Raw genomic sequence first — 18,477 nt, 5'->3', positions numbered from 1 at the left:
AGTTTATTCATTTTATTCACTAGTATTATAATTTGTTTAAGTTTATTATTGTTAATTTTACATATGGTTCACTTATTATTACTTTTGTTCTAAACTTGTTCGTTTTTAAAAATAAATTTGTTAATTTTTAATAATAAATTTTTTTTTCTAAAAATTATTTTTTTTTCTAAAAATTATTTTTTTTTGTTAAAATTATTAACTATATTGGTAAATATAATTGTCTGTAAACAATTTCCTCTATATATGCATTAATAACCAAACTTCGAGAAGTGCCGCAAACAGGCTATTTGTCCGCACTGTGCGAAGGCGCGCGCTGCGCGAAAGAGAGGTTGGTGGGGGAAGCAAGCGTTTGAGGGGCCCCAACCGTGCCCAGCACTGACGTACAGCGTTATACAACCGCAACCGAAAAAAATTATTTGCAAAAGACCAGTATAACGAGACAATTTGAACATTTGTTTATGTAATATTTAGAACACTGATTATGAAAATTCACAGCAATGTATTTTGTTCATTTTTTAACGCCGCCATAGTGATATGAATGAAACACTACAAATTTTATTTGTATACAAATAACATTTTTTTTCACAAATGCAACATGCTACATCTTTTCTGCTAGAAGTTATTCAGCTAATATATTACTTTTTTGTCACACATAATCGAAATGAAGAATTGTTTTTGTTTTAGAAATTCTACGATATACTTTTGGTGTAAAAATGGATTTAATGACAACAAAAACTGAATTTTATAAAAATACTTGTTTCTGTATTTTAGTACAGTTTATTTTCCTGCGAAAAGTTTTCTTCGGTTACGTTATGTATTAAGTTTTACTCACTATATGCATGATTATGTCTTTAGTTTGGCGGAATCCGCGTAGTAACGTAAAAGAGACGAAAAGATGAACGCATAAAATTTAAAGAAAAATGTTTTGATTGTAACATACTCGATGGCTTCGCGACGCTTTTGGATCCAGGTAGGTACGTAATTTTGCTAGGTAATGTGATGGCGGATCCTTGGCTTGCACTCTTTCCTGAAAACAGAAACGTGTAACATTTATATTTTGATATTAAATATGCAAATTACAGGGACTCGCATTATTGACCACACACTCTTGAAATCAGAATACCATTTTTACACATAGAACAAGCGACTTCGCTTAGTGAATATATTGAAATAATTTTGAAAAAAATACTAGAGGCTGTCATTTGCGACTTTTTTTACCTGGGCCTGTAATGAACACTTAAAAAATGTGAATGAATTTGGTTTGTGTTGCTGTGAGCTACAAACGATTAAAAATTCTGAAAACTTGGAAAATTGTAAGTTCCACAATTTGTAATCTCTTATAGCTTGTAGCAACTAATCTCAAAAAAATTTGCTGAATGTATATGACTGATATGAATTAACAAAACATATTTTTTAAATTTTTATTAGAAGCTCAGATAAAAAAGTCGAAAAAGCAACCTTTACTATTTCTTTCGCGATTAAGACCAAACACAATTTTTCTAAAATTTTCGAAACTAATTCCAGTTTTACAGAAAAATTGAAGTCATTTGATCCATTTATAGAAAAGTTATTCTGATTTAAAGTGTGTGATCAATTATGTGAGTGAAACTGTAAATTAAATAAAACATAAGAACATGTCGAAAAATGATGTCATTGAAATTATCCTATTGCCACCGTCATAAAGTTTAAAATTATGCAGTAAGTAATCCGAATATTTAAACGACTCGCATAAGTCCACGATTTTACATTAAAACAATACATGTTTAAACGAACGTTTAGGTATATTGAATTTTCACTATTATTGTATGAAGTATTAATGTTTGCAAATTACAAATGCACGTTAGCAGTAGACTCATCATATAGTTGAAAAATTAATTTTTCGTGCTGCAGCTCCAATAATTTCATCACTCACGGTATTGCAGGTGATTATTGAATTTATAATTGAATCGCTTTCGTCCTTTGAACGCGACAGCTTCACAACTTCCAAATAATTCCCCAATCAATTCTAACGAAACATTATTGTCATTATATAATACCATTTCTTTCTAGCTTTTATAGCTGTGTTCATTCATTGACGAAAACATTATCAAAACTACTGCATTTTCGATAACATTATAAATTTATGACCAATGTGTTTAAATTTGTAGACAATTCCACGTTCATTTCGTACAATTTAGTACTAACAACTTCGTTTAGTATTATTATGCAAAGGAAGATTTTCAAGCTTCCTTTGTCACAGCAGAATTATTGAAAATACTATTAATAGGTGGATAAAATGTTAAAATACAATTTATTTTTCGATTTTAATTTTTTAATTTTTTTTGTTTTTTACTTTACAATTTTTTTTATTTTTCGTCCTAACGTGGTCCATAACGCTATGTAGTTAAAAAACACACACAGTGTCATTTAAAAATGTGAAGGTGACCTTGGATATACGTCGAAGTAAATTTAGTTTTGAAATTCTTAACATTGCAATTTGTGGTTAATCGAAAGATCCTAAAAAATGGGAAAATAAAAAGGTTGAAAAATACCAACCCTAATAAAGTGGTTGGAAAATAAAAAGAAAAGTTTGGATCACAGGGTAATCCTACAAGTGCTCCTGTACAGAACTTTATGGATGATGTATTAGTCTGGTATCGATTAAATAAACAATACTAATGTCGATATTGTCTCGCCAAATTAGTATGACAAAGTTTTAGCGCTCTATTAGAATTTACGAGTAAAGTGCTTTCGCAGCTCACAGCCACTCCAATCTAATAACTTTGTATTATCATACGATACGATCAGCAATGCGCGATACGGCTTAGCAAAATCAAAACTGACAATTGGGAAGAAAAATAAAAACAAAATATCATTCCATTGTTTCGAAATAACTATACAATATCAAATAAATCTTTAACAGTACTAACATACAGAATACACAAAATGTAAAAACTTTAGTCGAACATTCATTTTTCCCGGAAAAAGCGTCGAAAAATGCGGTAAAAAAAAAAAAAAATGCGATATTGTAAAAATATAAATGATGTCGCTCTCGAACTTCAATGCGAAATCTGCATTTTTTCCGATTTGTTTGAGGTTTTTGTTTTTTTGAAGAACTGTCAACTTAAAAATCCGAATTAATTACAATATATGTATCTGGATATTTAACATCTGTTTGACTTTTTTCAGAATTTTCGCATATGACTAAATAGGGAAAATAGGTCTAAAAGTAATTTTTCCTATTTTACCCCATTGATCACATGCGTGAAATTACCCAAATTAATGGCGCCGGCACGCAGGTAACATGTACAGCACATGTTCTCTTAGAAAGCCTTGAAATATTGTTTTATATTGTAGAAACGCAGAGTCGCCTCTGATGAAGACTTGCCTCCCCACTCTACCCTTCCCCTTCTACAGCGCTATTCCCCTCCCTTCCGCCGCGGCTCGATCACGTGACACGGTTTGTCTATGTCGTGCATGTGTCACAATGTCACGTGACTAATCCGGTACTGGCAGAGAGAGAGAGAGAGAGAGAGAGAGAGAGAGAGAGAGAGAGAGAGAGAAACTCTGTAGGAACGCTCAGCACTTTCTCCATTTAAAGGTATCCAGTGTATGAATTAATACGTTCATAATTTATAATATCGTTACGGTACAAGTGCTTATATTCAGCTCTATAAATAAATTTATCTGTAAATAAATTGAACGAAACGGGGCTGCGAACATTTAAGTATCATTATTACCTGTAAATACATTATCCATTATAATAATGATCACGATAAAATAACTAAAATCTCTAATAAGTTCTCTTTTCAAATCTCCCTAACAGATACTACTTCTCTTCTAATTTCAACACAAAACCAAAGCAGTTTCAATAGTTCGATGATATTTATTGAAACACTAAGACAGATATAGATTTCATACTCAGTGTAAATGTTTATTTACACGATAATTACCTGATCATAAATTCACAGCCTGTTTAAAGCAGTACTTGATTTTTACAATTGTAGTGTAATTGGTAATTATTGTTTAAAATATACATTACAATTTACAAACGATATATTACAAACATTTATTGCAAACAATTTACACAAATATGAACTCGTTTCGGATACAAGTAACCTCCAGATAACGATAATTAACTACCTAATTAAAAACCTAGTGTTGAACAGAACATAAGGTTTCAAAAACTGGCGAAACTATTTTATTCTGTTTTTATAATTATGTGTAACGTGTTTAATTAAATGATTGTCTAAACCTACCTGCCTCAATGCAAGTCTTTTTTAGAAGCACAAAAGTGCAATATTTTTCTGATAGGGGCAATTTCTCTTTGTTTACCATAGAAATAATATTGGCGAAACATTAAACATTTATAGGTCACGAAGACGATGAGATACCAATTTTCGTACAGTTGAATAGAGTATCATTTTACCGACAACATTAATAGTGATATGTATACTTACTTCCGCAATCTGCTTGTTACGAGCTGATCATGTTATTACAGTGCAAGGGGTTAACGTCGTATGCATAGCGCACGCAAGTTTTTTTCCTTCTTTATTGTTGTTATTGTGTATCATTAAGCGAAGGATATCTATGATGGGCTTTGTAGTCATTTTATTTCTGTGATTCGTTTCTCCAAACAGTCTGTTATATTTGCTTGTTTATTGACAAAAGTAAAAAAAGCTAAAAATAGAAAAAATAGAAAAAAAGATATGCAATTTTAGGGAATTATCTCTCGAAGTTTACATTTCTTTCATCGAAAACGACAATGATTTCTAACTCTGTGATATAGGGAAAAAATTACTGCCCAATACGTTTTTAATTTTACTTGCGATTCGATAATTATTAAAAATTGTTATTCCTCGTCACTAGATTGCAGGTTTTTATCCAAAATATTTATTGTCTGCATTCATTGGAAGATAAGGAGCTACATATATTTACATTCATTTCTTTGCATAGTCATTTTGATAATTCGAATATAATGCAACAGTATTTTTAAATTACTGGAACCTCTTCGCTGTCTTTAGTTTGATCTACTTTTGAAAAATTTAAATTTGAAAGAAAGTGAAATTTTCGACTTTACGCTTTCCATTTTCAAAAAATCGTGTTTTTAGCATTTTCTTTAAGTATAAGTGATGTAGAATATGTGTGCAAAAGCATTTGTTTGAACTCGCAAAATTAACTTAGTTACAGGCATTTGAAAAGTTTTCAAATCTGACGTTTTCTCTTAATATTTTAAAAAAAGGCGGAAAAGGCGGAAAAAATACAATGAAAGCAGCAATTTGAGAGCAATATGCCGCCATTTTGTGAATAATCAATATGCTTAATTTATTTTGGTTCAAACCATAGCCACATTTATACTTATTCTTCTTAATTAATTAATAGAATTCTTACTGAACTTTTATAAAAAAAGTAGCCGGATTGAACTTCATTTCATCGACGATAGTTTATTCCATGTATTTCCCTCGAGCCTCTCTACTCGAAGTGGCCTCCTTGTGGCGAGACTGGGCTAAACGCTATTATGCTAGATAGGCTACTATAAATTGGGGATAATACCAAACCATTGGTCCTAAGTTTAGAATTTATGGGAAATTTCATAGCTAAAACTGATGTACAACAATGAACGTTTTAACGAAGCAGTACATTTTACTATCACTAAAAATGAAAATATAAAGTATTTGATGATTGCAAAAGTTAGTGTCCGATTTGAAAAGAAAACACAAGCGGTTACATTATCAAATAACAGTTTTATTAATCACTTATACAGTCTCCACCATTTTCCACAATTGTTTCCCAATGTTCTACAACTTTTGCAATTGTCCGATAGTTAAAAATTATACAATTTATACTTTACTTCTGTAGTTGTAGTTTCTTTGTAACATACAATGGTAACTATTGAATAAAAAAAAAAAAACAGAGTAGACATATAACTATTTTGTACAAAAATATAAATCCTATTCAAACGGATTAGTAAATTAACTTTTTAACATTTTACAGTTGTTGGCAGAAATTGTTGCACATTACGATGCTTACTTTAATCAATAAGTTTTATTCAGGACAGGCCTGGGCAACTTCTTCCCCGCCGTCGCTTCACAATCCAAAACTACCAGTGTATAGGTTCCCCCGCCACTGGTCACTTCACATTACCCTAACGTGCTTTTATCTCTGCTGGAGGTAACCTCCTATATAGGTTCCTAACCCCCTTCTCCCGCACCCCATACGAGCATGGTGGGGGTCTCAGGAGTGGGAAGAGGACTCGCGTGTGACTTGCGAGTCACCAGTTGCCCAGGCCTGATTTAGGAAAAAGTTATGTTTGCTTAAAGTTGCTAATCTAATATTTTATAGAAACGGCCAATCATTGCATGATCAGAGTCGCCAGATTAAGACTTGTCGTCTCATAGTCTTCTACGACGCCCTTCCCCCTCGCTTCCGCCACGGCCCATGTGTCAGAGAAAGAGAGAGAGAGAGGGTAACTTTTTCCCGTCAATCCGAGTCAATTCTCCTGATCTGACGACTCTGTGCATGATGGCCTCTGCTTGAGTGCGCAGCATACTCGCTAGATGAGGGGAGGGAGCACGGATTGAGGGGAAAAAGTTACCCTCTCTCTACCAGTACTGGATTGGTCACGTGACATCGTGACACAGACCTGACAGAGACGGAACGCGTCACGTGACCGGACCGTGGCGGAAGCGTGGGGGAATAACGCGGTAGAAGGGGAAATTAGAGTGGGGGAAGAAGTCTTGATCTGGCGATTATGGTGTGCAGCGGTTTGAAATGCAATACAGTAGGGATGTCGTAGGAATGATTGAAGAAACGCAATAAAATAGAACACACGCACTATATGTATACAGTAATAGTATTATTAACCATTAATTTTTACAAGATATTTAAAACGTTGTCATACTCCGAAACGTTGTTTACTTTCTACATTTACGGTTGCCGCGTGACGCAGAGTTCGTATAATCAGAGACTGACGATGTTTCGACCGATGCAGACGTACACATTCCTGAAGCTTGCGCGTCTCCTTCCGGAGGTAAGTGTTGCTGGATCCTTCTCATATCGGCGTCAAAAATAATATTATTGATAGCGTGCTTCACGTGTGACAACGTTCGCGTATCGTATTTCCGCAATTCGTTCGCGACATGTTGGCCGAACGTGAAATAAGGATCCGTATTGATCACGTACATTTTTTCTTGCAGCATAGTCAAAAGTTTCTCAGACGTGTGGCCTTCGTCGTTAGGAGATGAGGTCACGCGCCTTTTCCTCTTAATTGATATTGGCGGCACTTTGATCGACTCGGAACAGTTCGTTTGGGGCAAATTGTAACTGGTCCCGGCGTGCATTTCGTCAACTGTTTCGATTAGAACTTCGGCGTGCGCAATATCCATCCCGTTTTGTTCGTCCATTGACACATCTGTTTCTGTCTATAACGGACAAAGAGCATAGGTGTAAGGAACTCAATTACTGTGCCTATATTAATTATACTTATTTTTAAAGCGTAATGAATATTAAAAAACATATATACAGCATACATATTAACTGACTTTAATGAAAAAATTTTAATATTCATTCTGCTTTGAAAATAAGTATGATTAATATAGGCACGGTAATCGGTACCCCCACAGTAATTGGGCCCCTTACCCTGTATATTAACTGATTTTAATGAAAAAAATTTTGTATCTCTTTTTTAATATTAATTATGCTTTAAAAATGAGTATAATTAACATAGGCACAGTAATTGGCACCCCCACAGTAATTGGGTCCCTTACCCTACTTTTCATTTCAATTTAACCCTCACACGTTCCTCGGGGTGAAAATTAACCCGTTCACGTTTCTTGTACATTGTAAAACGATTTGTTTCTGTTTAAAAATATAAGGATTACATAGCCAATGTCCCTGTGTATTGTTTTCGTTAAACAAAAACGCTGTCAATGTTCAAAGCGGATTGTTGATGTGTATGAGCTTAAAAATAACAGCATTAGCTACAAGTGATATGCACATCATATTAAACATTTCTTTACCACCATTGCAAAATTACTAGATTCTTATGTAAAATACAGGAGCTGCATACATAGATATTTATTTTATTTATTGATAATCTTAATGACTTGAGAATTATGCATCTGTGTTTGTGCATTCTTTTAACGTTTTGGGTGTGTTGCATTTGACCTAAAAATTTTTGTTATAAATGCAAACAATCCATAATCTATTTATCACAATGCTGTTTATTTAAATAATTTCTTTAAAAACGATATAACTTATAGAGTTACTCATTTATCAATTTTGGAAAATCAGATTACAATAGTTGCTAAAGACTTTAATTTAAATAATTGAAAAACTAATTGTCATGCTTTTAGAGCTAACGGAATTACGGAAAACGCATTTGGCATATAAAGGAATATATTTTCTGCTCATCATAAATCAGATGTGTTATAAAATGAGAAATACTCGGAAGTAGTTTCAACATTAGCATTAGTCAACATTATTGTTATATTTTTAAAGATATGCAGAACGAAAACTGTCGAATTTTTAATGTTCCATAACATTTTTAAGAATATATTAACTTTAAAAATACGTTATTGAAATTTAACACCGTTACTCTAGTAACATAAGAGTCATTATACAAATTCCTCTAAATTAAGTTTATATAATAATTCTTCTAAAATTCCCCTAAAATTAAATTTAAGCATTACGTACATTATAATAAATAAATCTTATTAAGTAATATCACAGAAAAAGCATTTTTATAATTTCAGAGTTGTAAAACAAGGAAATATAAATAGACCATTTTGACTTATTTGGCACGAGTAGCGTTAACAATTATTTATTTCAATCTTCTTTTGCAAAGGCATATACTATTGGTTAAACTTTACATGTCACTTGTAGCTTTTACTGAAAATGTAAATTGACAGTGTAGGGTGCCAAATGCGTCAGATTGTTGTTCTTAGATAACATTGTTACTGTTGTCAGTGGCGAATTTAGACTTCTGCCGCCTAGGGGCTACCTCTACACCATAGGTTTATCAATAGCACAAAGCACAAAATCATTAATACCACCCTAATTTTGTTCAACCTATTTTTCAGATATGGGAAGGGAGGGGGGAGTTAGGTACTTGCATTCTGCAATCCCCTCCCATAGGCTTTAAATGATTTCATGTAACTTCATACAACGTCATTCAAACATGTTATTTTTGTTTTTAAATTGGTTAACATTTATATGTATTTGCTTTTATTTTTGTGACATGTGCCTTTGATATTTTTCCAACAATTTGCCGCCCTGGGCTATAGCCCTTATATCCTCCCCCTAAATCCGCCACTGACTGTTGTGTCAATACAAAAGGTTTTCTCTAAAATTTTTAAAATTTCCATATGTGTAAATCTTGATAATTTATAAGCTCAGAACCTATTTTTTTTTTAGATTACGATCTTTGATTGTGGGATTTAACGAATCTTAAACAATATGGATTTTCTATCGTCTTTCAATTTTTACTAATAAAATCGGCAAATGTTTCTGATCCTTAAACGAAATACAACAATGTTCAAACAATTTTGAGTTAAGCTGCTAACAATATGTCGTGTTATTAAAAGTTTCATAATTCATTAAGATTAAGGAAGACAGTCTAAAAATTGTTTATTTTCTTTACGACTTGACGTAAGATGTCATGTGTTGTCATTCGTCTTCTTTTGTAATCTGTGCGATGCCAGAAGCATATTATAAATGTTCAATTTTGCCATAAAATTAAATTCTCCTAAGTTCTATTAAATTTTTCAAAACATGCGACAGAATATAATCGAAAAATTTTGCGTATTATTTAATATTTGCGATATTGACAAAAAAAGAAATTATAATTTATTTCCTCTGTTAAACTGTATCGTAAGAGGTTCAAATCCGAGAAATATAAAAAAAAGTAAATTGAAAACGTCAAGTGTCAAGTTCCACGGTTTTAAATTGCATCTACTCATTTTCCCCAAAAATGCATAAAATTCGGAGTTTAGTCAATACTAAATCGTTAAAATAAGAAGATATTTATATTTGCAACAGAATAAATTTATATTGCAACCCAATATTGAATATTGAATATTGAATAATTCGTATCGACTAGGGTAAGGGGCCCAATTATCGTGGGGGTACCAATTACTATCCCCATATTATTTATACTTATTTTTAAGGCATAACGGATATTCAAAAAGAGATATATAACATATATTTTAACAGACTAATGAAAAAAATTTAATATTTTTATTTTCAATATTCATGATGCTTTAAAAATAAATATAGTTAATATAAGCACAGTAATTGTTATGAAAGTTTTATTGAAAACAGAAATGAAAAATAATGTAACTTTCGGAATCCAACAACAAATCGAGATATCGATACATATCGGAAGTCGCGATTCGAAGCCTCAAGCCTCGAGCATTATTACCGACCGAGCACTTTCTGAGTTTAGGGGGTGTACAATTCGAGATGTCCGAGAAAGTTCAAAGTTCTTCCAACGAATCTGTGGCGCAATAATATTATAACAATTACTGAACAAAACTTACTTTAGTCAACACTTCCATAGTTTGACTCGTGTTGTCCCGATCGGACAAAAAGTTAAAACAATCGAAAGCGAACCACTTCGACACATAAATGTCTCCCTTTCCTACAAGAAGAACAAATGCAATTTATAGTGTAGAGTATTAATTAATTAATTTAGCATCGATCTCGAAACCGAATACCAATAATCACAGATTATCGTAATTATATTGAGGACCCAATTACTGTGGGGTTATCAATTACCGCGCCTATATTAATTATATTTATTTGTAAAGCATAATGGCCATTAAAAAAAAAGAGATATTAAATTTTCTTGATTAAAATCAGTTAGTATAAATGTTATATGTTTCTCTTTTAATATTCATTATGTTTTACAAATAAGTATACTTAATATAAGCACGGTAATTGGTACCCCCATAGTAATTGGGTCCTTTACACTATTCAACTAAAGGCGAATATTAAAGTATATCGATACATACCTGCCCGAGTAATGAGACTTTTCTTTTGCCGCGATCTTTCTCTTCTATAAGTGCCCATCAGAGATTTCATTTTGTTTTTAAGTTCGGCAACAGGTAAGTTCAGAATGGAACTTATTTCTCTCCACGAATTCTCTCTTATCGCGCTGTTGTGGTAATCGTAGTGTTTCGGGTCCCACAACGATCGGTGTCTTTTGTATATCTCGATGAAAATTTTACACTTCTCGTTGTCCATGCTCGCGAACGAACCGTGGTGCGCCGTGGAGGCCAGAGCACTTGAAAGCCGTTCGAACAGAACAAGCAGATCGCAGTGAGGCAGCCCGAAGCACGACGAAAACCCGACTGGCAGCGACTCGATCCGAGGCAGACTCGGGACGAGGCAAACATGGAGGCGCGACAGGTATCTACGTCACGAGCCGTGCCTCGCGAGGCAGTTCAACTTCTAGCGATGGGGACGAGCACGGCGCGAGCACAAAATGGAAAAACAAACAAGAGTTCGCTCCGACTCTCCCGGAACTGCATAACCGGGCGAACAGATAATGCATAACTGTTGCGACCTCTTTGAAAAATGTGTACCTAAGTTGCGTCGCAAAAATTAACCGCTGTTTGAATTATAGCTGTTTTGACGAGTATACTCGTCATGACACAAAATATTGCCATTTCTTCACGACGAGTATACTCGTCAAACACAGTTAACTGGTTAAACATGATTCTTATTTATTTTCACGTTGCAACTGGAATTTGTTTCCACACACTATTTCAGGATTCGACGGCCATTTTCAAGGCTAGTTTCCATTCCAGCTTTACTATCAATGCTCGGTGACTGCCGTTACCCAATTTTTTCGTACTCTTCGACGATTTAATGACCGCCAAGCGTGTCGTCATCAGCATTCTAAACAATTCATCACCCCCCCCCCCTTCGTTATCAAGGGCCTTTGATATATATGACAAAAATTCATATTAAAATTTTTCCAGGACACTTTCTAGGATTACGACACAGGGTAAGGGACTCAATTACTGTGGGGTTAGCAATTACTGAGCCTATTTTAACGTCATCGAAACAAATTTAATATTTGTTATGTTTTAAAAATAAGTGTAATTAATGTAGGGACAGTAATTGGTACACCCGCAGTAATCGGGTCCTTTACCTTACTTTACGTTGTAAAATACAGTGACTAGCATAAGTTTTTACACGCAGAGTTTGGGCATTACTTAAATGATTATTTGAATAAATATAACAGACACATATAATATTATGTATTATGTATTATTCGGAATGCCATAGTTGGGAAATAAGGATCTTCAATCGCTCTAAGGGATATCGTTGAGTTCTCGCGAACGTTTGTTGATGTAGACGTAGACGAACTCAGTTCCCTGAGTATAGTCCCCTAATTTATAAATTCGGAATTCGTGCACCACTAGTCCAAATTATTTATTAGTAGACTGCGGATGTTTATGCAAATGCATATTTATATAGAAAACTGATGAAGCAGTGGGACTTAAACAGAAATATGTTTTGCGATTAGAGGATTCTAAAAATATGTTTTTTATTTTGCACTTTTTGCATAATGTATATGTTTTGCATATTTCTCTTGAAAAACATACGCAATATATTGTTGCATATGTTTTTCAAAGAGAAATATCTAAAACATATTATTTTCCGTATATATGCATATCTCATGCTCATATTAATCATTTATCTTGTTAAATTTATGCAATCTATTAACAAGCACTCGTATCATAACCGAATAGCGTCGATAATAGTGATACGCCGATATAATACTGAAGAAGCCTCAACAAGTTATGATGTTCCGACCTTATATTGCTTACTGAATCAGCTCTAAGAACACATGTAGCTGTTGGTATTTAGAATTCGAACAGTTCAGTTTGATACTCGAAGTGGTAAAGCGAATTTTGTGAGAGTGCGTGCGATCATTATTAAAATGCCGAAAGTTTGGAAAAGTAGGGTTTTACTGATGAAAAGCTGGATCGAAGGCGATCCCAATTTCATTATTGACGAAAATAATGAAAATAATATTTACTGTGGAATGTGCAATAAAAGTATAAAGTGCGATAGAAAATCGCAATTAATTCAACATATTAATACTTCCATACACACAAAAAATAGTGGTCAAGCAACATGGGCAGCATTGTACGAATTTTATGCGGAGAATTTGTACAAGATCCAATATGTACGCCACAACACAGTATAAGTAACTTTAAATATGCACCGGTAACGTCGTGTGATGTGGAGCGCGGTCATTTTCAGCGTATAAATTAATTTTGATCGACAAACGCCATCAATTGACGCCATCAAATTTAGAAAAAATGATTGTAATTTATTGTAATTCGAATTACGATACTCCAGTATAACTGTGAAATGTCTGTTAATACTCAATATTGTACCTAACACTTAATGTAATATATAATTAATATGGGAAAAATTTGCATATGTTTCGAGCATATTTGCATATTTTTCGTGCATATTTGCATATTTTCCGTGCATATTTGCATATTTTCCGTGCATATTTGCATGTTTTTCGTGCATAAATGTCATATACATTTTGCATATTTATCGTGCATGAACTTCCGCAGTCTATTTATTAGTTTTCTTCCCCTAAAATTCAAATAATAAATAACATTTTATTTGCCAAGAAGAAATAATAAATAAATTCTTTGTGGAATTATTTAAATGCTTTTCTAACTGAATAAAAATTTAATTATTATTTGCAAATTAGATGATTTGTTATTTCTTATTTATTATTTAAAATAAAATAAAATTAAAAAGTGGATTAAATAACTTCAGGCTTTCTGCGAAGCTAGAACAATGTTGGTATAAAAGATGACGTGCAATGACAATTTTGAAATAATTGCATTCGGCCAGAATCGCGAAGAAAATAATAGTTGCTCTTTACAACTTTTTAAAAATTATTTTTTAAAAAATACATTTTGTAAATTCGGGTCGGCCATATACAATCTGGAAATTTTATTGAGCCAAAAAAGGTTAATGTTGCTATGAGCCATAAAGGATTAAAAATGGTGAAACTTTAACAACAAGCAAACGAACAAATTTTAATAGTTTGTAGCTCATAGCAACATAAATCAATTTCGACGAAATTTTCAGAATCTATACAATTGATACAGATCTGCAAAATGTATTTTCCAAATTTTCATTACAGGCTCAGACAACAGTTTTAAAAAACGACTCTTACTATTTTCTTTGCGATTGCAATGTTTGCGTCCACTTTTGAAAAGTTATTCTGATTTAACACTAGGTTTAGGAGTACTAAAAATGACTATTTTACATTACTTTATAAAAATAACATGAATGCATTTATCAAAATTTGTAGTCATCTTTTTAACAATACATACCCAAAGAAATCAATTTGTTAAATAATTCCTCATGGTTGCATCTTCACAATCTCAATATTTGCAAACTAAAAATATTAGAATCCGTCATTTTGATGGGTCCCATAAAACTAGAGTTAAAGGGGAATTGCGTGGACATTTACGTGAGTCACTGTAAATACGTTCGGTTGCAAGTATAAATATGTTCTAATTTTAAGGATTTAGTTATAACTCGTTGCGAATACATGTAACTGTGATTAAATAGAAGCCACTTATAGACAAGGATTATATAATTGATTGATTGTAATTCTGCAATTTGTTAATACATGAAGGAAAGGGGTTGAAGATAAACGACCTTATTTATGTTGCAATCCAATGATACAATCGACAAAAATAAATTACAAAAATGTAGTAGGATGGGGACCGAATTGCTGTGGGGGGTGCCAGTTACTGTGCCTATATTAATTATACTTATTTTTAAAGTATAAAGAATATAAAAAAATATATATAACATATATATGAATTGATTTTAATGAAAAAAATGTAATATTTGTTTTTCAATATTCATTATGCTTTAAAAATAAATATAATTAATATGGGCACAGTAATTGGGTCCCTTATCCTACGTGTAAATAATGTAAGTGTGTAACTGTTGCACGATTTTAATAAATGAAATAGTCATAAAAGTAGTTTCCATCAAGGTCCACAATAAATAGTTATCATTTGTTTTTAAAAAAATATTGTTCGAATTTCTACCTTTCGTTTAACAAAATATCTGTTCTTGTATATTTTTTAATGAGAAGATACGTTATCATTAGGAACTTGTACAAAAAGTGTTCTTGCAGTGCAGGTATGTCAGAATCTGTATAATAAAAGTGCTATGCAAACAAGTTATATTAAAACATTTACTGACAAAGGGTTCCATAAGAAAAAGATTAACAAGGTTTGAACCGTGAGTGATCTGCATAAGTATTACAAATAAATACATATACAGAATGTCAATTTTTAAATTTTGAAATGTAACAATTATTTAATATTGCTATAGTATTATGCGTTGGATATCATTCAGTATTTATTACAGTGATCAACAACTTTTTCAATATTGAAAAACTTCTTTACATTATTACAGCTATAGTTATTATAGTCTTAAATAGAATCTATCAAAAAAAATACTTTTTCCGTTCGGTTTGGGTTAGCTTTGAGTTTATTCGTGTTATCTTGCTGTACAATGCCTTTGCATGGTTCACGTTTCAATTTGCAAACAAGGAAAGATAAGAAACCAGCATAACATACAATTAATTTATAGCTGTTCCAAACCGTATATTTTAGCAAATGACACACTTTTGTTCTGTCCAGATCGCAGAAACCTACAATCAGTCAAAACAGTCTCCACATACCCTTTAAAATGCAGGGTAAAGGACGCAATTACTATGGGGTACCAATTACTGTGCTTGTATTAATTATACTTTTAATACGAGTTGTCACGATGACTGCCACAGCAGTGCCTATAAAAGTGACACCAAATTAGAACTTAGACAGAAACGATAAGATTTCTTGTAGCAATTACAATAGGTTTCTAACCTAAGGTAAGGAAAGACCCAATTACGGTTAAACTTCACCTTGGCAACCCAGAAATTTGTAACTTTTTAAAATATAATCCTGTAGATCTTTATGAGAAAATGCCAAAAATCGAAGTTTTAATGCCAGGGATTCACTGGTTCAAAAGTTACGCGTGTTTAAAAATGTTAATAAGAAAGTTTTGAAATATAATTTTAAATTCTTAAAAAAGGTTTTTTTTTAGAGAAAAAGTGTGAGTCAAAGTGTTAATCAATTTGCTAATTGACTGACAAGTAATTCGTGGCAAAATGACTTGGATTATGTGTCAAAGCAATTTGGGCATGATTCGCTAGTATATAAATGTCGCAAAGTGTTTTTATGTTAAGAATAGGAGTAAAAAACGTGTCAAACAACATTGTAATTTATAGATTAGTGCGTATCAGAATACCTTTTACCATGAACACTTGCCACTTCAGAATATGTATTGCTTATACTTATTGCTTTACCACTCGTATAGTGAGAGATCCAGTAAGTGGATAAAATAAGAAGAAAAGTTTCCAGTTTATGGAATCTAATAAGTGTCACTAGTATATGGCTAGTTATCTAAGCTATCCTGTTGCCTAAGTTATCTCATAGTTGGTTAGCATAATTTTTTTGTTAGTTTCAATATTTTAACGACAACACTTTCGAATACGTTCCAGTTTAGACTTGATTATCAGAATTCAGAAATTAAATTATAATAAGTTTTATACATTATAATTTAGCATCGTACGAGCTATGTTATACTCAAAGTTAAAACACTCTTTCTCCAAATTTCACAAACAAGAGGAATTAAATATAAATTTTGTTATTTATCTTTAAGTATGAAGTTGACTATTAAGCTATTTCATAATCATCGACTATCGATGACTATACAAGTTATCGCCATTAGTTTACGGAGTAACACACAGGGACTTCTTTGATAAAGTTCCTTGAAAACTTATTTTTTGAAACTGATATTTTTTTTCAAACTCTGAGAAGACTTGGATAAACGATCGGTTTATTATAAAAAATTGATTTCATTGAATATTCTGAATTTTACATAAAAACGGAACACTTATTTATACTGTTGCAAAGCACAAATTTTAGATAAAATTTAGACGAGACAATATAATGACTTTTCCTTGCTCACAGTTCCAGTTAAAAAAAATGGATTTTTAAATACATTTTTAATGTTGGAAAAATGGATCTTTAAATACATTTTGAGCACTAAGATCTCACCCATTGTGCTGTTGTTTTTTTTACAAGTGCACGTGTAAAGGAGAATACTACATCTCTCAGTATAATTTCATAAGAAAAGTAACAGGATGAATAAAGTCAAATTATATTATCACAGAAAGTTTTAGGACAAATGTACCTTAGTACCTTTTGATTAAAAAAAAAATTTCAAAAAAAAATTCCAATTTCCAATTCTAACGAATTCAAACATAAAAAATTCATTCCATAAAAAAAAAACGAAAGTGGTCTTTATAAATACCCGAGTACATTTTAATTCAGAATTCGCAAATAATTTTTATTTTCATTTATAAATAATTCACTCTATTTGAAAAATCGATAGTGACCTTCAGATGTCCTGTACTTGTCAAAAAACTGCTATTACCGTATTATTAATTACTTTAAATCCTGTAACTATTATTTCAAACATTTTCGACACACTGTAGAATAGAGGTGTCACTATCGATTATCAATATCTTATTGATACTTAACGATATATCGACAATATCGTTAGGCGAATTGTAAGAAGAGCTCTTATTAACTCATTAGGATGTAACGTTGCGTTAACACAATATTTCACTGACAATTTTTTCCGATAAATTTGCATTGTTTTATATATAAATACTTTATATTAGATGTGTTAGAAACCATAATTTTAGCAATTTTTTTACAAAATCAAAAATTGTATACTAATATCTTTACTTACCGATTAGCTTCAATAAGTAATAAATTTCTTGAAATGAAATCCCACCCTCAAATTTTATAAAATTAAACACTCTCGTCCTTCTCCAACCTGATTTTTTAAAAATTTCTCTTACTTGCTTAATATTTTCTTGTTGCTGTTCCTCGTTTTATGTTTATTTATTCATAGCACTGTGATAAAACAATTTTCATTTTAATGCAATTTCTAAATTTAGTAGCTTATTTTATAAACATCAGGACAAGGAGCAAGTTCAATTGATCAACTAGAAAACTCCTTCTGGCAAGCATAGAGCAGAGATGTCATTATTGTTTGTTACCATACATGTTTTTGTATTTTAACAATGTTTGCATGCTATAATTGCTAAAGATCCGCAGGCTAACGATGACATTCTTTTCTATGTACCTGTCTTGTGCAGTGTCATGTCCAGCATTATGATGGATATTTTATATTTCAATGGTCGAATATACAGGGTGAACCATCTAACGTTTGCCCCTCAAATATCTTTGTTGTTTTTGAAGATGCCATAAAAATATTTGTTTTTGTAAAATTTTTTTTAGAAATGTCAGTCACCTTCATTTTTTAAAACGGGACCACCCGTTTTTAAACATTTACGATGATAGTCCCTTT

At 32.1% G+C, this 18,477-nt stretch overlaps 2 protein-coding genes across 6 annotated transcripts in view; both read right to left on the bottom strand.

The window, feature by feature from the left end:
• The window catches only part of Frl (formin-like protein), a 139,958-nt gene that overhangs the window by 34,252 nt on the left and 87,229 nt on the right, over positions 1 to 18,477 (bottom strand). For all 4 annotated transcript variants that reach the window (XM_076800109.1, XM_076800111.1, XM_076800108.1 and 1 more), the window contains exon 3: positions 941 to 1,027. In XM_076800109.1, coding sequence (XP_076656224.1) covers positions 941 to 1,027 — 87 coding nt within the window. The remainder of the gene's footprint in view (positions 1 to 940; positions 1,028 to 18,477) is intronic.
• Positions 6,741 to 11,358, bottom strand: LOC143360788 (uncharacterized). Of its 2 annotated transcripts, XM_076799918.1 has the most exons (4): positions 10,992 to 11,358; positions 10,518 to 10,618; positions 7,162 to 7,400; positions 6,741 to 7,026 (listed from the first exon to the last, which is right to left on the bottom strand). In XM_076799918.1, the coding sequence occupies exons 1-4, from the start codon at positions 11,221 to 11,223 to the stop codon at positions 6,894 to 6,896; spliced, it is 705 nt and encodes a 234-aa protein (XP_076656033.1). In that variant the 5' UTR covers positions 11,224 to 11,358; the 3' UTR covers positions 6,741 to 6,893. The 2 variants fall into 2 exon arrangements, with proteins under 2 accessions (XP_076656033.1, XP_076656032.1); XM_076799917.1 differs by having other exon boundaries at positions 6,746 to 7,400.

This window comes from Halictus rubicundus, chromosome 14, assembly GCF_050948215.1.
Source record: "Halictus rubicundus isolate RS-2024b chromosome 14, iyHalRubi1_principal, whole genome shotgun sequence".
In the NCBI taxonomy this organism is placed as follows: Eukaryota; Metazoa; Arthropoda; class Insecta; order Hymenoptera; family Halictidae; genus Halictus; species Halictus rubicundus.
The sequence above is the reverse complement of the archived record's forward strand: the minus strand, read 5'-3'. Positions and strand labels throughout refer to the sequence as shown.